This window comes from Acomys russatus, chromosome 8, assembly GCF_903995435.1.
Source record: "Acomys russatus chromosome 8, mAcoRus1.1, whole genome shotgun sequence".
In the NCBI taxonomy this organism is placed as follows: Eukaryota; Metazoa; Chordata; class Mammalia; order Rodentia; family Muridae; genus Acomys; species Acomys russatus.
The window spans coordinates 5748130-5769426 of NC_067144.1; the positions used below are offsets into that span (position 1 = coordinate 5748130).

The following is a 21297-nucleotide window of genomic DNA, read 5'->3' on the forward strand; positions in this document are numbered from 1 at the left end:
GGTGCTCCTCGCCCGTTAAACCTCGGGCGGATCCGCCACACCCCTCCAAACCAGCTCTGCTTGCCAGAAAGCAGCGAAAACCAGCGCAGGTGGCAGATGCAGTCGTGAAGGAGAGATTACGCAGGCGCAGATAGTGTCGCGCCTGCGGGACTTCGCGGCGCTGGCGTGTGGTCCTACTAGCCTCGCCCCCTGGGCTCTACGCCGGCCTCTGGTTCATACGTCATTGTTGCGCATGCTCTTTGGGGGTGTTCGAGTTCCTGGGGTGGGGAGGGAGGGAGGGAGCAAAGGCAAGGGAGGCGGTCCCCGGCCTAGGTCTCACTACGACTGCGCAGACGGGATCCCGGGTGAACATGGCGACTTGCGCCGATATCCTGCGGAGCGAGTTCCCAGAAATTGACGGGCAGGTCTTCGATTACGTGACCGGTGAGCGAAACGGAATTAACTGCCCGGGGAGGCCAAAGTGGAGGCCGTGAGGGGAGACTGAGGGCGGACAGTGCCGCAGACCGCTACCTGGTCTCTCCCCTGCGTGACCTCTTATCTGGAGGGCCGGTGGGGTCTGGAGCCCCGAGTGGGCTGAACAGACACCGAAACTCCTCGTACCTCCGCCCTACCCGGTGTCTTTCTTGTTGTGCGGTACCCGGCCCAGGCGTCTTGCACAGCGGCAGCGCGGACTTCGAGTCTGTGGATGACCTGGTAGAAGCTGTGGGGGAACTATTGCAAGAAGTGTCCGGGGACAGCAAGGATGACGAGGGCATCAGGGCTATCTGTCAGCGCATGTACAACACTCTGCGCCTGTAGGTGCCAAGGGAATGGAGTTGGTGGGCAAAGGGGGGCGAGTGGAGTACAAACTAAGGGGACGGTCTGAAGGCTGCAAATCTCTTCTCCCAACTGACTACGCTCTATCACTACCCACGTAGGGCTGAGCCACAGAACCAGGGAAACAGCCAGGTGCTACTGGACGCCCCCATCCAGTTGTCAAAGATAATGGAAAACTACGGTGAGAGTGAGGGGACATTGAACTAGCTGCCTTCTTCCCCCACCCCCAGCCACCTGCTCGGAGCAGCTCAGGACTCTCTTCATCGCCTCTACCACAAGGCTTGTAGGAGCTAGTAGTATTTTTGTGAACATAAAAGATTGTGGTGAAAAATAGGGTTGGACCCTGGAGGGGGAGACCTGGCGGCACTCAGAGGAAGGATAGCAGGCTACCAAGAAGAGACTTGATACCCTATGAGCATATCCAGGGGGAGGAGGTCCCCCTCAGTCACAGTCATAGGGGAGGGGAGTAAGGGGAAAATGAGAGGGAGGGAGGAATGGGAGGATACAAGGGATGGGATAAACACTGAGATGTAACAAGAATAAATTTTTAAAAAGAAAAGAAAGAAAATAGGGTTGGAGAGTTCTCCAAGCCGTTGACTGTAGGAGGCATATAGGCCTTGGAGTAATCAGATTTGGTTTTGCCTGTTTTGTACCTTAGCCAACAGCATGGTCTGAAAGAGTACATCAGTTCAGCTTCTTAAATGTGAGGCCTTTTTGTTCTTTACTTCAAGGCTAATAACAATCTAGTCGTGTCTTGAAAACCTTTCTAGGTTCTTGTTAGTCAGAATCTTTATTCCCCTTAGGGAGAAGGTGACTGCTTTTTTTTTTAATCACTTACAGACTGTGACACCAAACTACCAGGACTGCTAAAGAGGGAACAGTCCTCGGTGAGGAGAGCCAGGGGAAGGGGTTGTGTGTCCCTGGTGGGGGTGTGTGAGAGGGGGGTGACTGTAAATAGTGGGCATATCTTTGGGGGAGAGATTTCTGGTACGTCTCTCCCTGAACCTTTGACTCTGTCTGTGTCATCGTGGGTAAGTTAACGGGTCTGTTTGAAGTGGTCTCTGGGGTTCCTCTTTAAACCTGGGCCCTAGTGTGTGAACTAAGCTGTGTTTGCAACTCACTCAGACAGTAAATGCCAAGAAACTAGAGAAAGCTGAAGCTCGCCTGAAGGCAAAGCAGGAGAAACGCGGTGAGAAGGAGACCCTGAAGAGCAGCAGCCCCCTGTGAGCTCAGGGCGGAGGGAGCGGCACGGGCTCCGCTACTGAGGGGCTGGCTGTCTCGAGCCCTAACAGCTGTCCCTTTCTCCTTTTAAAAGAGTCCTGGAGGAGGCGTCGGCCAGCCAGGCGGGCAGCAGAAAGGAGAGCCGGTTGGAGTCATCCGGCAAGAACAAGTCCTACGATGTGCGAATTGAAAACTTCGATGTGTCCTTTGGTGACAGGTGAGGGAGTGGCTGGTGAACCCAGCCTTTCTAACCAAGAGAGAATCTGGAGCTCGGAAGTGGGACTGGAACAGTGTGAAAGTTCCTTGGCACCTGTTTCTGGACCGTTCTTTATCCCTCTCCTACAACCCCCCTCAGGGTACTGCTGGCTGGAGCAGATGTGAACTTGGCATGGGGCCGACGCTATGGGCTGGTGGGACGCAATGGGCTGGGGAAGACGACGTTGCTGAAGATGCTGGCCACCCGGAGCCTGCGGGTTCCAGCCCATATTTCCCTTCTCCACGTGGAGCAGGAAGTTGCTGGAGATGACACCCCTGCCCTGCAGAGTGTGCTGGAAAGTGACACCATCCGAGAGGACCTGCTACGGCAGGAACGGGAGCTCAGTGTCAAGATTGCTGCTGGCAGGTGAAGGCTTCAGATGAGAGGGCACAAGTCAAAGCTTTCTGTCCTGGTCGGGTTTTGTTAACTTGACACAAGCTAGAGTGATTTGGAAAGAGGCACCTTAATTGAGAAAACACCTTCATAGATTATGGGCAAGCCTGAAGTGCATATTTTTTTTTTAATTAAAAAAGTTTTTTTTTAAATTTCACTTTACATCCCAATTATAGCTGCCTCCCTATCCAACCCTCCGTTCCCGTAGTGCTTTTTCTTAATTGATGATGGTGTGGGAGGACTCAGCTTATGGGCATGGTGCCATCCGTGTCCTAGTGGTCCCAGGCTGAGTAAGAACGCAGGCTGAGCAGGCCAGTAAGTAAGTGCTGTTCCTTCATGGCTCCACTTCACTTCCCACCCCTGACTTTCCTCAGTGATGGAATGTGACCTGAAGTTTATAAGGGAAAATAAACCGCGAGATGTATTATAATATAAACCCTTTGCTGCCCAAGTTGCTTTTGGCCATGGTGTTTTATTAGTATAAGTCACTGTCCCTTACAGAGTGTCTTCATAACTCACGTAGCCTTCCTAGTGAGCAGCGGAACTTGGGATTTGCCCCGTGGAGCTATAGAACCTTCATCCCCCCTGCTCTCCAGCTGGAGGGGGCGGGACTCGGGACTCCCACTTAAACCTGCCTTTACACAAAATGGTCGGCGCTTTTCCCTCCCCAGGGCAGAGGATTCAGAAGTTTCACAGTTGGCAGAAGTCTATGCTAAACTGGAGGAAAGTGAGGCCGATAAGGCACCTGCCAGGTATGTAAAATGTCCCACTTCCTCTCCGGTTTAGTTGCTCTCTCCTTTGAACGGTTCCAACCGGGTTCTCCACATTCTCCTTCCCAGAGCATCAGTCATCCTTGCGGGGCTTGGTTTCACCCCTAAAATGCAGCAGCAGCCTACCAGGTGAGTCGACATCGCTGGCCGTGCTTGGGTCTGCACCCTGTTGGCTCTGCCCCACTCGCTCGTCCTGGTGAACACCCACCCCTAATGCGAGTCTGTTGTCATCAGGGAGTTCTCAGGTGGCTGGAGGATGAGGTTGGCCTTAGCCCGGGCTCTGTTCGCCAGGTGAGTCCCCTGAGCCTGAGGGGGTGTGACTGGAGCCCGATGGGAGGCCGTAACAAGCCCCTAAAACCTCATGTGGTATGTTCTTTCCCACAGGCCAGACCTTCTGCTGTTAGATGGTGAGTGTGAGCGGGTCGCCTGACTGTGGAGTTACACAGGGATGGTAACGTCCTTAATCTAGCTCTTCTTTCCCAACGTGCATTTCCCTGCCTCCTCCCCAGAACCCACAAACATGCTGGACGTAAGGGCCATCGTGTGGCTGGAGAATTACCTGCAGGTGAGTTTAGGGAAAGTCTCTGCACTGGGGTCTGGAGGACATCTGCCTCCTCTGAGACACTGTGGGGCCACTTACCCTCCCAAACAGCCTGCCATCCTGTCATTCCTCAGACGTGGCCCTCCACCATCCTGGTTGTCTCTCACGACCGCAACTTCCTAAACGCCATCGCCACAGACATCATCCACCTGCACAGCCAGCGGCTGGACGGCTACCGGGGGGACTTTGAAACCTTCATCAAGAGCAAGCAGGAGCGGCTGCTCAACCAGCAGCGCGAGTATGAGGCACAGCAGCAGTATCGCCAGCACATCCAGGTGTGTGGGGGTGGGGGGAGGCAGGACTCTGGGCCCAGCCCATAGGCATCAGGGCTGGCTGCAGTGGGTGACCAGGGCCTGCTTCCCCCCCCCCCCCAGGTGTTCATTGACCGGTTCCGATACAATGCGAACAGAGCCTCCCAGGTGCAGAGTAAACTCAAGATGCTGGAGAAGCTGTGAGTACCGCGCCCTGGAGCAGACTCCCACTCCTTCATCCCTTCCCTCGTTTTGTGAGCCACCTTTCATGCTCCCACTGTAGGTCTCCCCTCCGCTAGCAGCCAGCTTTCACTCCAACATGGAAGCAGAGAATTTTACCCTCATCTCGCCTAGGCAGCCACAAGTTCAGATTTATTGTCTGTCTCTATATATTTGTTCAGTCTTGCCTTTTTTTTTCTCCCTGAGCTGAAGACTATAAACCTAGGGCCTCACGCAGACTAAGTCACCCCGCCTAGCTTCTTCACACGTGTGCATCCTAGGGTCGCGCCTGCTGTAGCGTTAACACGTCCCTTCCCTCTGCAGTGGGATAGTGCTCGGCTCCATGAGCCTAACATTGTTTACGGAGTCAGGTGTGCACATTAGGACACTGCCATATTTTGGTTTGGGGACTAATGGATGATACTGTGAACTTTTTAGGGGATGTGGGGATTGAGACCAGGTCTCCATTGGTAACCTGGACTGACTGCTAGCACACACAACATCCTCCTGCCTCAGCCTCCTTAGTACTGAGATTACAGATGTGAGCCACCACAGCTGGCCTGCCTAATATTTATGTGCAAGTTTGGTGTTTTGTTTTTTTGTGGTTTTTTTAGACAGGGCTTCTCTGTGTAACAGTCCTGGCTGACCTGGACTTGCTTTGTAGACCAGGCTGGCCTCGAGCTCACAGAGATCGACCTGCCTCTGCCTCCCTTAGTGCTGGGATTATAGGTGTGTGCCACCATGCCCAGCTTAAGATGTTTTTGGTTTTTGTCTTTTAAAGATTTTTATTTCACCATCACCACCACCACCAACAACAACAACAACAAAAATTTTTTTTTTCATGTGTATAAATGTTTTGCCTGCATGTGTGTAAAGGCATGTGAATGTGACTGGTCAGATGTCAGAGGTAGGAGCTGAGTCCACTGTAACTGGAGTTAACAGGTAGATGTAAAGAGCTGTGTGGATACTGAATCCTCTTCAGGAGCAGGAGCTGCTCTTAAACCATTGAGCCTTCCCTCCTCTCAGTGTCCTATGTAAAAGTTCCTGGGCAGATGTTTCATTTTGTTTTCCATGGGATTGCTGTTTTATCTGGCAATTTAACTTTTGAGGGATTTGGTTGGTGGTGTTAAAACAGTTTCACTGTGTGGCCCTGGCTGGCCTGGAACCTGCTTTGTGGACCAGGCTGGCCCTGAACTCACGGAGAGCCCTCCTGTGATCCTCCCAGGTGCTAGAATTAAAGCGTGTGACACCACAGTTGACCCTAATGTTTAATTTTTTTGTTTTTGAGACAGAGTTTGTAGTTCAAGCTGGTCTTAAACTTTGGTTTTGTTTTGCTTTTGAAACAATGTTTTACTCTGTTTCCCTGGCTGTCCCAGAACTCACTTTGTAGACAGGGCTGGCCTTGACCCACCTGCTTCTGCCTCCTGAGTGGCCTTAAATTCTTATATTCTTACACGCCTTTAATCCCAGTACTGGGAAGACAGGCAGGAGGGTCTTTGTGAGTCAAGGCCAGCCTGATCTATAAGGCAAGTCTAAGACAGCCAGATCTACACAGAGAAACCCTTTCTCCAAAAACAAAAAAAGCAATTCTTACATAGACAGGGATGGCCTTGAGCTTCTGGTCCTGCCAGGCACTGAGATTAGATGTTGGGCATGTATTACCATACTGGTTGGGCAGTGCTGGGGATTGGATCTGAGACCTCTGTGTACTAGCGAGCATTCTAGCAACTGAGCTGTATCCTCAGACCCCTTCCAGACCAGTTTTGTTTTTGTTTTTTGGGTTTTATTTGGGAGGGAGGGATGTTGGTTTTTTGTTTTGTTTTTCAAGACAGCATTTCTCTGCGTAGCCCTGGCTGTCCCATAACTCTATTTCTAGACCAGGCTGGCCTCAAACTGGGCAGTGGTGGCGCACGCCTTTAATCCCAGCACTTGGGAGGCAGAGGCAGGTTGATCTCTGTGAGTTCAAGGCCAGCCTGGTCTCTAGAGCTAGTTCCAGGACAGCCAGAGTTGTGACACAGAGAAACCCTGTCTCAGGGGGGAAAATTACACCATGCCAGGCTGGTTTTGGTGTATACATTTATTTTATACTGGACACACTTAATACAAATCTCACTAGAAAATTAGTATAATTCATACCGCACTTTTTTGTTTTTTCATTTTTATGAATTTTTTCTTTCCTTGTTTTAGAGATGTAGTTCCATCATTTCTCCTTTCCCTCTCCTCCCTTCAGGCCCTCCTTTACACACCACCTTGTTCTTTTTCCATTTTAATGCCTTTTTACATTAATTGCTGTAACATCTGCTTATGGATCTATTCCTAAATATAACTTGTTTGATCTGTATAATGTTCCTCATATGCATGTTTTCAGGGCTGACTGTTGGGATTGGATACTAGTTGTGTGCTTCCCTGGGCAAGACTACTCCCCTGCTCTCGGCATTCCTCAGTTGCCTGTAGTTCTTTGTATAGGGTTGAGGCCTTGTGTCATGCCCTCATCCCTCCCCCCCAAACACACACACACACACACACACACACACACACACTCCTGTTCATCTCGTGTTTGAGCAGCCATGTTGGTGAGACTAGGGTGTAGCTTCTCACACTGCCAGGAGACAGTCTCACAGCACAGTCCCTGACCCGATGGCTCTTCCCACACCCTCTTCCTAAAGGTTCCCTGAGCCGTAGGTGCTAGAGGATTTTGTGGACATGCCCATTGTGACTGGGCTCCACAACTCTGCATTTTGATTGGTTGTGGTTTTCTGTAATGGTCTTTGTTGGCAAAAAGAGGTTTCCTTGGTGAGGTCCTGGGAAGAACATGGGAACCTGGCTGGATAGAATAGTTGGATGCAGTGCAGAAAGGGCCTGTGTGTGCTGGCAGGCCCAGACCAGTCTTTTTGTTTTTAGTTTGAGATTGTCATTCTTGTGGTAGCCCAGGCTAGACCTGAACTCTGGGTGTGTCTGCTTCCTATGTGCTGGTGTCACTGCCCCCACTTTTGGCTGGCCAGACTTTAAAACAGATCCATTATTTCACATGCCTCGTCGAGGGTAGCTGTTCTTTCCCCATATCTTTGGCAGCAGGTATTCTTAACTCTAGCAGTCTCCACTGTCCTGGTGGATGAAAAGCAACATCTTGTTGTAGTTTTGATAAGCAGTTCCATGACTAATTGCTCATTGAGGGTTTAATCTTGAAGGAGTCTTTCTCAAAACTCTGGAAGAGATTAAATTCATAAGGCTTACAACTCTGATATGCCAGTATTTATCACTGTATATTAAAGGGAAAAGCTACCCAGAAGAGACTGGAAGCTGGAGCCAGGGGTGCTGACCTGTAATCTTCCAACTAGGGAAGACTGAGATCCAAGGACTTGAAGTTCAAGCCAACCTCGTGAGACCTTGCCGCACATATACAACAGACAGTAATAACACAAACCTAACATTTAAAAAAATATATGTTGAAAGATGGGACTTTAAAAAAAAAAATTATATATACAGTGCACTGCCTGTATGAACACCTGCATGCCATAACAGAGTATCAGATCACATTATAGATGGTTGTGAGCCACCATGTGGTTTCTGAGAATTGAACTCAGGACCTCTGGAAGATCAACCAGTGCTTTTAACCTTTGAGCCATCTCTCCAACCCCTAGTATTTTTTTTCTTTTTTTAAATTGGGGAACCATTCATCCAGGAGAAGGTACTTGTCAGCAAACCTCATGGTCCAAATTTCATCCCCAGATTCTTGGTGGAAGAGGGGAACCAGCTCCTACATGTGGTCCTCTGACTACCACATGTGTGCACACGTGCAGAGACATGGTCCTCTGACCTCCACATGTGTGCACACATGCAGACACGTGGTCCTCTGACCTCCACATGCATGCACACATGCAGACACACTCAAACCAAAAGGAGCTGTAACTTGTTCTGTTTTTTGTTTTGAGACAGGGCCTCACCACGTAGCCCTGGCTGGCCTGAATTTCCTATGTATATCAGACTGGCCTCAAACCCACAGAGATCCCTGATCTCTGCCTTCTAAGCACTACAATTAAAGGTGTGTATCACCATGCCTGGCCCTTACAATTTCTTTAGGACGGACGAGATGTCTCAGTGGTAACTGTCTTGAAAAACAAACAAAAAAGCATGTGCCACTATACCTGACTTCACATATATATTTTTTTAATTATTTTGTTTGTATTTTATGTGCCCTGGTGTTTTGCCTGTATGTGTGTCTGTGTGAGGGTGCCAGAGTCTGAGAACTGGAGTTACAGACAGTTGTGAGCTGCCATATCGTTGCTAAGAGTTAAACCCAGGTCTTCTGGAAGAACAGCCAGTGCTCTTAAGCATTGAGCCATCTCTCCAGGTCAAAATTTGTGCCCTTTTTTTTGTTTTTGTTTTTGTTTTTCGAGACAGAGTTTCTCTGTGTATCCTTGACTATCCTGCACTCTCTTTGTAGACCAGGCTGTCCTCAAACTCACAGCGATCCACCTGCCTCAGCCTCCCACGTGCTGGGATTAAACTGTGCGCCGCCACCACCCCCCCCATCCCCTCTCACCCCCCTCGGCTGACTTCTCCAAGCATTTATCTGTGCAAGAGTAATGGATTTTTTTTTAGATAGTTTTATTTATTTATTTATTTATTTATTGAGTAATGGATTTTAAGTTTTGTTAGTTTTTGTCATTTTGTTGAGTCAGAGTCTCCCTGCATAACACAGAATGTTTACATATGCTGGCTTCAGCCTCCTCAGTGGTAGGAGGGTAGTATGTGGGTATGTTACCACATTCAACATAAAAGTTGATTATTTTCCTGCTATTATTTGTGTGTGTTAATTATATATAATGGGGTTTATTATGAGTTTGCATACGTGTTCCCTCAGCCTATTTATGGCTAAGCCCTCAACAGTCGATTGTCCTCGGCCCTCTGAGCAGTTCTCAGCCTCTGCATTCAGTGCGTCTCCGGCCATAGCTGACCAGTGTGGGGATGAACAGTTATTTTAGGAGGCGGTTTGATGGGTACACTGTGCTGACTTAACAATTTGCTGTGGCTTGCACACTAGAGCTTGTGACCTCCCGGCCACAGACTTTGACCTGCTTTACAGTACAGATGCGAGCTCCTCCTGTGGGGCCTGCAGGCCTCAGTTCCAATCAGACAGCTGTGGATTATCCTATAATAGACTTGCCACGGGGCAGGCACACCCTCCTGGTTAGTCAGTAGTGTAGCACAGGGTTCCACAGCTAAGGAAGGCTGTTGATGGTGGTTCTCCCCAGCAACTGCTGAGCCCCTCCCAGCACTGAGGGCTCGCCACAGCCAGGAGCTTCATTTCAGAAGTCTCACTTTCTCGGTGCTGTAACCAGAGCGTGTGTGCATGTGTGTAGTGATAGGGGCCTGGCCACCTTGTTCCTGTGAGCTGCTACTGCTTGTATTGTTTGGGGCCTTCAAAGACCTTCCTGACCAGCAGCTTGCAGGGAGGTAGCCCGGCCCTGGTAGTGGGATTTCTTTAATAACCTGTGGTTCCTTGGAGCAGCTGTAGCCACACATACAGAGTATTTCTCTAAAAAGTTAGGGGGTAGTTGTTTGCTTATTTTTTGTTTTTTGAGGCAGGTTTTTGGTTTTTTTTTTTGTTGTTTGTTTGTTTGTTTTGTTTTGTTTTTTTGGTAGCCCTGGCTATCCTGGAATTCACTCTGTAGACCAGACTTGCCTCAAATTCACAGAGATCCATTTGCCTCTGCTTCCTGGGTGCCGGGATTAAAGGTGTCATGCTACCACCACTTAGCTCAAACTAATTTTTTAAAAACAACTTGTTTTATTTTATTTACATTGATGTTTTGCCTGCATTTATGTCTGTGTGAGGGTGTCCTGTCTCCTGGAACTGAAGTTGCAGACAGTTGTGAGCTACCATGTGGGTGCTGTGAATTGAACTGGGGTCATTTAGAAGACCATCCAATGCTCTTAACCACTGAGCCATCTCTCCAGCCAAACTTTATTATTATTATTTTTTAAATCAGCTTGTTTTTTTTGTTTGTTTGTTTGTTTTTTGAGACAGGGTCTCTCTGTATTAGCCTTGGCTGTCCTGGACTCCCTTTGTAGACCAGGCTGGCCTCTAACTCACAGCGATCCACCTGCCTCTGCCTCCCAAGTGCTGGGATTAAAGGTGTGCGCCACCATGCCAGACTATTATTAATCATTTTATAAAGTATCAGGTTTCATTGTGGCTTCCCCACACATCCTTAGTTGCTGTTGACTCTCCCCAACAGTTCTCTTCCTGTCTCCCCTCCCCTCTTAACCCTCTCCACCCCTGGTGCTTTTTCTACTTTCATATCTTGTTAAAATAATCATTTCTCTCTCTCCCCTCAGACCTGAACTGAAGCCGGTGGACAAGGAGTCCGAGGTGGTGTTGAAGTGAGTGCTGAGCCGGGGAGCTGATGGGGACCTCCTGTTTCTGGCTCCTTCCACACTCCACCCTTGCACCTCCTGCAGGTTCCCCGATGGCTTTGAGAAGTTCTCACCACCTATTCTGCAGCTGGATGAGGTGGATTTCTACTATGACCCTAAGCACGTCATCTTCAGTCGCCTGTCTGTCTCTGCTGATCTTGAGTCTCGCATATGCGTGGTATGCTTGCTCTCCTGCTCAGTGTCCTGGGCGTTGTCTTCCTTAGCAAGGCGGATTGGGCCAATCCTGACACAGTAGAGGGAAGAGTACAGAGAGAATTGGGCGGGGCCTGGACACAGGAAGTTATCCTCACACTGTGGCGTCCTCTGCAGCCTCACTGGGCCACCTCTGAGATGAGAAGCCTGGCATGTGGCAGTTTGTGAGTTCATAGGACAGTGATTTGTTCTTGGTTCTGAACCATGGCAGTCGGGACACAGTAAAGCAGGAGCGCGGCTTACAGGCTTCAGTAGCTTGCCCCAGGCTGGGGGATGGCTCGACAAGTGAAAGATGCTTTCTGGCCAAATATGAGGGCCAGATTCAGTGCCCGGCCTGAAGTTCCTCTAGATCTTACAGATTTGGTTGTAAGGCGGGACTACCCAGGGCCCCTCGCGCCTCCATACCTTCTGCGCCCCATACGTGCACACTCGTTAACCACCTTCCTGCTCCTTACAGGTTGGGGAGAATGGTGCTGGGAAATCCACAATGCTGAAGCTGCTCATGGGGGACCTGACCCCTGTTGGAGGTATCAGGCATGCGCACAGGTAAGGGACCCCCCTCCATGCCTACTCATACACACTCTGCTGCTGTTGCTGCTCCACAGCCTGCCTCCTCCCCTCATGCTTGCCTCCAGGAACCTGAAGATAGGCTATTTCAGCCAGCATCACGTGGAACAGCTAGACCTGAACGTCAGTGCTGTGGAACTCCTGGCTCGCAAGTTTCCTGGTACGTTCGGGATAGAGTCCGCAGCAAGAGCGTGTTAGCCGGTGCCTGCGCCCACCCCTGCCGTGGGTCAGGGTAGAGCAGCCTGCCTGAGTCTAGGTGTAAGACCGTGGGCCCGGAGAAGGAGACGCTAGGAGGTAGCAAAGGGATCAGGCCAAGCGCTCGTCTGACAAGGGGCCTTTTCCAGGGCGGCCCGAAGAGGAGTATCGCCACCAGCTGGGCCGGTATGGCATCTCTGGAGAACTAGCCATGCGGCCTGTTGCAAGCTTATCTGGGGGCCAGAAGAGCCGGGTAGCCTTTGCTCAGATGACCATGCCTTGGTGAGTCCAATTGTCTTGGGTTCTTACCTTCTTGCCCAGTACAAGATGATTCTTCTTTGTGCCCTGGGGATTCATTTTCTCCTCCCGTCTGGTAATGCCTGTTCTGCCTTCCAGCCCCAACTTTTATATTCTGGATGAGCCCACAAACCACCTCGACATGGAGACGATTGAGGCCTTGGGCCAGGCTCTCAACAGCTTCAGGGTGAGCATTACCCTTGCTCCTCCTTGGGGCTCCACATCCCTCGTGTCTCTGCCCTTGAACACTTCTGTTCTGTCTTTCAGGGTGGCGTAATTCTGGTATCCCATGATGAGCGTTTCATCAGGCTGGTGTGCAAGGAGCTGTGGGTGTGTGAGAAGGGCAGCGTCACCCGGGTTGAGGGAGGATTTGACCAGTACCGTGCCCTCCTCCAAGAACAGTTCCGCCGGGAGGGCTTCCTGTAGCGTCCCTGGCTGAGGGGACTGTGCCAGGACATGGACTGTTTCTGCAGACCTCTGAGCTACTATGTAGGCACCAACTCCAGGCTGCGGACTTTCCTGCCTGGGGACGGCCTTACTTCCTAAATTTCTCTTTTCCTTTCAACTGGATCATCCTCTGCACAATGTGGGGAGACCTATCAAAGGACCTGTGAATACAGTCCTGAGGGAAAAGGATAGGGGTGCCATCTGGGGTTATAAGTACCCCACTGCCCAGCTTGACAGGGCCCCACATGGCTGCTATGTAAATTAAATATCCTCCTGTATCTCTTGCCTCAGCTCTGCTCCTTCATGGGCAGGGCTTGCTGTGGTTTTCTGCTGTGGTTCTAGGCTCTCTGGTTGGCGTTTCCTATGATGTGAATGTCAGTCACATAGACCAAACAGTAGTGCCAGCCTTCCTCTTGTTGGGCGATGTCACCTGTCTGTCCCTTGGGTGGGCCTGAGCTGGCAGAATGCAGAGCAATGTTTTGGGATTCCTGTTGCTCGTACCCTAGCCCGGAATTAGCCTCAGCCGAGAGGACCTTGGGCTCTGCTGTCTCAGCCCCTGCTGCTTAGGGGTTTGAAATGATTCTGGAATCTACCCTCATACACAGCCAACTGCTTTCTCTGGGGACTCTGGCCCGGCCTCCCTTTGCTCTAATCTGGACCTTCAGGGCTCAAGAGAAACTATTGTTCCCAGTTTGCCCTGGTGACTTAATGTTCTGGATTCCTCTCTGACCGTGTAGATGTAGCCTTGGAAGTAGGGGGTTGTCTAACTGAAAGAAAGGGGGCATTTCACTCTTTTCAAATCAAGCCGAAGGAGGATTTGAGAGAGTGGCCTGAGCTGCCCCTGTGAGACCCATCGCTGTTACAGGAGGGAAGAGATATGCCTGGCAGGAGTCTGGCTTCATAGCTTAGTCCTCAGGGACTTAGTAGCTAATTGGTGTGTGGGAGACATTAAAACGGAGTCATTGGAGCCTGGCTGAGCCTACAGGAGGTGAAGACAGTCGTGAGTCTCACCCCATGCATCTCTGGGCTGTGCTGGAGGTTGTAGTCTAGGTAGTGTGGGCAGAGAAGCCCACGGGGTACAGGAGACTTTGTGAGCTGGCCTTGGACTGCAGCAAGGTTCCTTACAGAACCTTGAAGCAAGGAAAGGTGGATTTTGCCTCAGGGTTTGATAGGCGTCAGCCAGTGGGTGCTTGACCATGTTACTCACGTGCTTAGAGTGCAACAGAACATGGCGGTGGGGGAACGCACAACTCAGGATAGAGAGCTAATACTTCCTGGAGTGTGCCTCAAGGACTCCACTCCCTAGAAGGGCTAGATCCTTCTTCCCAAGAGTGCACGTGAACTGTGTGCACCTCAGCAGTGATCCTGTGCATGGCTGTGTGCACCTCAGCAGTGATCCTGTGCGTGGCTGTGTGTCCCTCAGCAGTGATGGGAGCTTTTTCAGATGTGATTGTCTTCCAACTTGAAGCCCCATGCCTGTCAGTCTTCCAAGCTCAGCCCCTGAATCCCTCTTGGGCATAGCTGGTAAGCCCCGTGGGAGTCCTGTAAGTACTTAAGGAAGAGCCGTGAGCACCAGAAGCATTGGTGTGAGGAAAGGCTCAGCGCTTACTGGCATCAGTAGAAGGGGCCACCATCAAAGCTAAGTAAAGGAACCACCTGTTTCCCAGGTTTTGTGGCACTGGTGAGGGACTGGCCACCACACAGCATAAAACCATTCAGAATAGGTTTACTGTGTGCCCTAGCAGACTGGAAGGACTGGGAAAGAAGACATTTCAGTGACTAATCACGGGCCAGTCAGGGCTTAAAGAAAAGATGCAGCCCCTCCCCCTCCCCGGCTGCTGTCACATGTGCTGCAGCCTTATGGAAGGAGATGGAACTCCTGCTGACTGCAGCTCCAGGAACCTGAAGAACCCAGCTGTATGGGGAGGCGAGCCTACCTGTGCTGCCAGAATTCTGGGATGAGACGGCAGGGAGTGTAAGTTACGATCCAGAGGCGTGGAGAGATACACAAGAGGAAGGGAGCCCTGTCCCACCAACTGCTTGCTGCGCTAGCCAACCAGCTGGGAATCTGCTCTACAGCGCCTTACCCTGGAGCTCTTCCGCCTAAGTCAGGTCTTTGAGTTGCTCAGGGCTGCTCAGTGAAGGCCCTCAGGCAGCAGTCTTCACCGAAGTCCTGGACTCCTGTTGACCTGACTTCCCACAGGCTTCCAGGCCAAGTTGAGCTCAGAGCCTAGCTTCTCTGCTGGGCTTGAGCATGCCTGTAGGAGGTGCTGGCCGAGTGGACCCAGGCCGTGAAAGAGCTTTCCTTCCCTCACTGGAGGCCTTGAACCTGCGGTGGTGGGGAGCTCTCGAGTCTGTCCCCCAATTCAGCCTGTTGCTTTTCTCCCCCTCTTTTAAGACTTGTTCTGCTGGGAGTGGTGTACCAAGCCTGTAATCCCAGCATTCGAGAGACAGGGGCAGGTGGATCTTTGTGAGTTTGAGGCTAGCCTGGTCTACACAGGGAAACTCTGTCTTGAAAAACAAAAAAAGCGGGGTGTGGTGCAAGCCTTTAATCCCAGCACTCGGGAGGCAGAGGTAGGTGGATCGCTATGAGTTGGAGGCCAGCCTGGTATACAAAGCGAGTCCAGGATAGCCAAGGCTACACAGAGAAACCCTGTCTTGGCAAATGAAAAAACAAAACAAAAAACCCAGACTGTAGCTCTTACAGTAGTGACACACACTAAAGACGCAGAGGCAGGTGGATCTCTGAGTCCGAGGCCAGCCTGGTCTACAGAGCAAGTTCCAGGACAGCCAGGGCTACCCAGAGAACCGCTGTCTCAAAAAGACAACAAACGACTAGTTAATAAACTGGGTGTAATGGCACAGAACTTTAATCCCAGCACTTGTCAGGCAAAAGCCAGCCTGGTCTACAGAGTGAGTTTCAACACAGGGCTACAAAAGACCCTGTTTCCAAGAAAAAAAGATTGTGGGTGAGGTGGTTCAGTGGGACAAGGTACCAGCCATGAAACTTAAAGAGCTCAGTTTAATCCTCAGACACCTGGAGGAGGAGGAGGAGGAAGAAATTCCCATCTGTTGTTCTCTGACCTGCATATGTGTCACATGCATAGGCACATAGACTATACTTTTTAAAAAACTGGGTATGTTGGCGCAAGCCTTAAATCCAGCATGCAGGAGGCAGAGGAAATTCTTGCTTTGCCTAGATCGTTGAAAGCCAGACATCAGCTTGCTATTTGTTATGTTGGGTTTCCTGGGAGCAAGGGGGTGGGCTGGGAAACAGCCCTGCAGAGAGACGCTAAAAGCCATCAAGCTGCCTACTGCACACTGGCCTGATGGCTCTTATGGGTTAGTCGGCTTGTGGTCTGCAACTCAGCTAACTACAGTCCCAGGTTGAGCAAATCCATCTGTAGATCAGGCTGACCTTGAACTTGTAGATCCACCTGGTGTGTCACCACTCCCAGCTGAGCTGATCTTGAGAGAGGCTCTTTGATCTTATGTGTGTAGATGGTTTTGTCTACATGTACATCTGTGTACCATGTGTGTCCTCAAAAGACAGCGTTGGAACTGGAGTTACATACAAACAATTGTGAGCTGCCATGTAGGAGGCATAGTGCAGGCTTTGGGATAGCTCTCTAGCGCCCCCCACCCCTCTTTTTCTAAATTTTTATTTTATTATTATTTGGTGGTCTTTTTATTGAGACAGTCTCCTCTGGCCCAGCTAGCCTCAAATTTGCTGTATTGCTAAGAATAACCGAACACTCCCAGCCTCTACCCCCAAGAGGATTATAGGCATGTGCCACCACCCTGGTCTTCAATTTTTTTTTCGGTGTGTGTGTGTATGTGTGTGTGTGTGTGTGTGTGTGTGTGTGTGTGTGTGTGTTTTTTTAAAGACAGAGTCTCTGGGCCCAGATGACCTGGAAGTCAAATGTAGCTGAAGGTAACCTGGGTAGAGTGCAGACCCCCCAGACCTGGTCTGTGCAGTGCTGGGGGTTGACCATAGGCACTGTGGATGCCAAGTAAACACCACACTAGCTGAGCAGAGTCTTATACTCAGCTCTCTTTGCTTTTTTGTTTTGTTTCGGGTTTTGGCTTTGGCTTTTTCTTTTTTGTCTGTCTGTTTTTCTTTCTTTCTTTTTTCTTTTTTTTTTTTTTTGGTTTTTCGAGACAGGGTTTCTCTATGTAGCCTTGGCTGTCCTGGACTCGCTCTGTAGACCAGCCTGGCCTCGAACTCACAGTGATCCGCCTGCCTCTGCCTCCCAAGTGCTGGGATTAAAGGCGTGCGCCCACCACGCCTGGCGTCTGTCTGTTTTTCAAGACAGGGATTCTCTGTATAGTTTTGACTGTCCTGGATTCACTTTGTAGAGCAGGCTGGCCTGGAACTCACAGAGATCCACCTGCCTCTGCCTTCCCTGAATGCTGGGGTTAAAGGCGTGTGCCACCACACCTGGCTAGCAAGGGAATTTTATTTAAAGCAAATCAATAGAAAAGGCAGAGGGGAACAGTGGGCCACATGAGTGAAGGTGGACGGACCCTGACAGCATTTGGAACTGCCGTTCATGGAGATGAGAGGGATTTGGTTACTTGGTTCTATTTTGTCTGACAGGCTTGGAGTGCATGAGCCTGTATCCACTGCACATGTGCATTTGATTGTAATTGTGTGCACACCCAATTATACATAGGCATAAGATGATAAATAGAGGACTGTCCTATTTAAAAGTTAGCTTGGAAGCCAGGCAGTGGTGGCACACACCTTTAATTTCAGCACTTGGGATGCAGAGGCAAGCAGATCTCTTCATCCAAGGCCATCCTGTTCTACAGAGTGAGTTCCAGGACAGCCAGCCTACAGAGAAACTCTGCCTCAAAAAATGAATAAGTAAATAATAAAAGTTAACTTCGAGACATGGTTTTGCCTTACTGCTCATGCACCCCCAAAGAAATGCAAGCTCGATCGGCTCTCCTTCCCTTGTACCTAGGTACAATGGAAATGCATTTGACTAGACATGGAGCTGACCATTGTGGGGCATGCTTTTAACCACAGCACTTGGGAGGCAGAAGCAGGTGGATCTCCATGAGTTCAAGGCTAGCCTGGCTTACATAGTGCCAGGGCTGCACAATTAGGCTAAGAAGCAAAACTGTCCAAGTTTGACACTCAGGAATAACTGGTTACTCCATTGTCCAGAGTGGAGTGTGTACAGCTTGGTGCTAGTAGGATCCTAGGTTGCTAGGTGTACTGTTCAGAGAGGGGTGTGTTGCTAAGGTACACCCCATGCTTGCCGCCTTCTGTTTCTAGTAACTCAAGGCTTAGCCGTTATGACAATCACTACTATCTGCTATGAGCCTCGCTGCTTTGTTGATTCTTGTTAAGTTTTGGCTTTGCATAAAGCATGGCTGGACATGTCTTGCTTTGGCTTGACCTTGTCCAAGTACATGTTCAGGGCCTCCTACATACATTCTTTGGGCACAAAGCAGACAGAATTCAAGATGTCAGTCTCCTGCTCCAACAGGTAGGTTATCTGCAGTGGCGTTTGCATCAGAGCTCTTGGTCACGTAGTAAGCATGTTCTAGAACAGCCATGGACCAGGCTGTCACCAAGAGCACCTTGTTTTATCCTTGGCCCGTGGGCAGTACTTGGTCTACCACAGAGGGCCTCCGCTGGTAGGAAGAGCAGCCCCCGGCTGAAGGGTGCATGTTACAGTTTGGTGTCTGACGGTGCTCACAATGGTGTCTTTAAACCATACCCACAGGATCTCCTTCAGTCCTGTCGTGTACTTGGGGTCATTTGCCTGAATCTGGTCATCACAGCTGAGTGCCACAAGGCAACCTCCATCAGGGAAGGCAGCACTGGGGACAGTAGAGCCATGGCCACAGCTCCTGTGCAGCCTTCCAGGACTCAGCAGAGTGGGCTGGGTCACCCTACACCAGAAGCTCTGATTCCTCAGCTCCTCCAGAGTCATCACAAAGCGCTGGGCCCTGCAAACAGCAGGATGTGTCTTGCTAGCACCAGCCCAACTGGGTGGTTTTAGACAAGGTCTCACTATAGCCCAGAGCTAACCTAAAACTCGCTCGCTGGCCTCAACTGGCCTTACACTTAAGCCTTCTGTCTCCCAAGTGCTGCAATTACAGAGTTGTGCACCACATCCAGTTTGCTTTACTGATTTAAAGTTTTGTTTTGTTTTTTGAGATGGGGTTCCTCTGTGTAACAGCCCTGGCTGTCCTGGCCTCCCTTTCTAGACCAGGCTGGCCTCAAACTCAGAGATCCACCTCCCTCTACCTCCCGATTGCTGGCTGAATTTAATATTTTAAGTACCTTTTTGTTTTGTTAAGATTTTTATTAACTTGCCAGGCGGTGGTGGCGCATGCCTTTAATGCCAGCACTCAGGAGGCAGAGGCAGGTGGGTTGCTATGAGTTCAAGGCCAGCCTGGTCTACAAAGTGATTCCAGGACAGTCAAGGCTACACAGGGAAACCCTGTCTTGAAAAATAAAAACAAAAACAAAAGGATTTTAATAACTTGAGGCTTTAAAAAAAAAGATTTGTTATGTATATAGTGTTTTGTCTACATATATATACCTGCACGCCAGAAGAGGGCATCAGATCTCATCATAGATGGCTGTGAGCCATCATGTGGTTGCTGGGAATTGAATTCAGGACCTTTGGAAGAACAGCCAGTGCTCTTAACCTCTGAGCTATCTCTCCAGCCCTTGTTTTTGTTTTGTTTTGTTTGTGGTGGGGGAAGGGCCAGGGTTCCTTTTGTTTTGGGGTTTTTTTGGTTTTTGGTTTTCGAGACAGGGTTTCTCTGTGTAGCCTTGGCTGTCCTGGACTCCCTTTGTAGACCAGGCTGGCGTCTTAACTCACAGCGATCCGCCTACCTCTGCCTCCCAAATGCTGGGATTAAAGGCGTGTACCACCATGCCCAGCCTTGATTTTGTTTTTTTGAGACAGGAATTTTCTGTGTATTCCTGGCTATCTTGGAGCTCACTCTGTAGACCAGGCTGGCTTCAACGTCACAGAGTTCCACTTGTCTCTGCCTCCTGAGTGTTGGGATTAAAGGTGTGTATTACCACTGCCAGGCCTGATTTTAATTTTTGTTTTGTTTTGTTTTTTGAGTTTCTCTGTGTAGCCTTGGCTGTCCTGGACTCACTTTGTAGACCAAGCTGGCCTTGAACTCACAGTTATCTGCCTGCCTCTGCCTCCTGAGTGCTGGGATTAAAGGCATGCGCCACCACCTGATTTAAAAATTTTAAGTACATTAATTTATTTGTATGTGTATACATATGTGCCCACACATGCCACAATGCACCTGTTAGGGTCAGAGGACAGTTGGTAGGAGTTGGTTCTCTCCTTCCACCATGTGGTCCCAGGGATTGACCTCAGGTCATTGGGCTTGGTGGGAAACACCTTAATGCACTGAGCCATTGCGCTGGCCTGACCTTACTGATTTTTTTTTTTTTTTAGGTTTTTTTTTTTTTATTATTAATTTATTCTTGTTACATCTCAATGTTTATCCCATCCCTTGTATCCTCCTATTCCTCCCCCCCCCCCATTTTCCCATTATTCCCCTCCCCTATGACTGTTCCTGAGGGGGATTACGTCCCCCTATATATTCTCATAGGGTATCAAGTCTCTTCTTGGCTACTTGCTGTCCTTCCTCTGGGGGAGACCTGGTGGCACTCAGAGGAAGGACCTTACTGATTTTTAATGAGCTATCATTTGTAATGCTATGTGGCTAAAACCCACTGCATTTAGTCAGATTTCTCAGTCAGAATGAACCTGTTAGCTTCACGTTGTTGGGCCCAGAGAGAACCTCTTCTTGGATCCTTCTCCCACTATAAAGACATTTTCTTCTGATTCTTGTGCACGCAAGTGCACACACGCACACACGGACACATTTTAAAGAAATTACCTTATAGAAATGACTGCATTGTTTGTTTTAACTCTGACATCCATGTTTCCGTTTTCCTGTTAAGTATTTTTATTATTTGCCTGTGTGTACTATGCTTTCCCGTGTATGTGTGGTGCACATGCAGAAAACATCAGGCCATCGAATGGCTTCCTTTGTCTCTCTTCACCTTACAGGACCAAAGTTTCAGTTAGAGCCATATGCAACTGTGCGCTTGGCTTTTTACGTAGGTGCTGGGGTCCAAACTCAGGTCTTCATGCCCACAAGGCAAGTGGTCTTTCTCGCTGAGCCAGCCTTCATCCACTCTAAAGTATGAGAACAAGTTGAAGAATGCTTCAAAGTTACTAGTCTGCAGCTCCAAATGTATCAGCTTGGTTACTTTTTGATGGCGGTGAGGAGAGAAGACACCACTGGCGGTGAGGAGAGAAGACACCACGACTGAGCCAACTTACAAAAGAAAGCATTTGCTTCCAGCTAGTGGTTGCAGAGTCCATGACTTTCGTGGCAGGAGGCAAGAAGTAGGAGGCAGACAGAGCTGAGAATGGTATTGAATCTTTTGAAAAGTGACACACACCACCTCAAACAGGGCCACGTCCCCTAATTAGTCCCAGTTCCAAATTGAATACTGGGGACCAAGTATTCAAATATACGAGCACAAGGGGGTCACTGTCATTCACGCAAGCACATTTTCTCTCCCTGTCACAATGTAAAATGCATGTAAAGCCCAGTGGTGGT

At 49.7% G+C, this 21297-nt stretch overlaps 1 protein-coding gene across 1 annotated transcript; it reads left to right on the forward strand.

Annotated features, from left to right (window-relative positions):
* The first annotated feature begins 286 nt into the window (after positions 1 to 286).
* On the forward strand, positions 287 to 13554 carry Abcf3 (ATP binding cassette subfamily F member 3). The gene is made up of 21 exons (XM_051150713.1): positions 287 to 423; positions 647 to 794; positions 918 to 997; positions 1657 to 1703; positions 1942 to 2039; positions 2132 to 2254; positions 2393 to 2659; positions 3358 to 3438; positions 3526 to 3585; positions 3691 to 3747; positions 3841 to 3863; positions 3966 to 4021; positions 4132 to 4332; positions 4432 to 4508; positions 10870 to 10914; positions 10993 to 11125; positions 11618 to 11706; positions 11796 to 11887; positions 12072 to 12204; positions 12319 to 12406; positions 12487 to 13554. The coding sequence occupies exons 1-21, from the start codon at positions 351 to 353 to the stop codon at positions 12643 to 12645; spliced, it is 2130 nt and encodes a 709-aa protein (XP_051006670.1). The 5' UTR covers positions 287 to 350; the 3' UTR covers positions 12646 to 13554.
* The last annotated feature ends 7743 nt before the right edge of the window (positions 13555 to 21297 follow it).

Excerpts from the sequence above, each read along its gene's own strand:
- Abcf3 (XM_051150713.1), top strand. The coding sequence starts at position 351 with ATGGCGACTTGCGCCGATATCCTGCGGAGCGAGTTCCCAGAAATTGAC. Across the intron at positions 2,040-2,131 it reads CTGAAGAGCAGCAGCCCCCT|AGTCCTGGAGGAGGCGTCGG; the intron begins GTGAGCTCAGGG and ends TCCTTTTAAAAG. Across the intron at positions 3,748-3,840 it reads GCCCGGGCTCTGTTCGCCAG|GCCAGACCTTCTGCTGTTAG; the intron begins GTGAGTCCCCTG and ends TCTTTCCCACAG.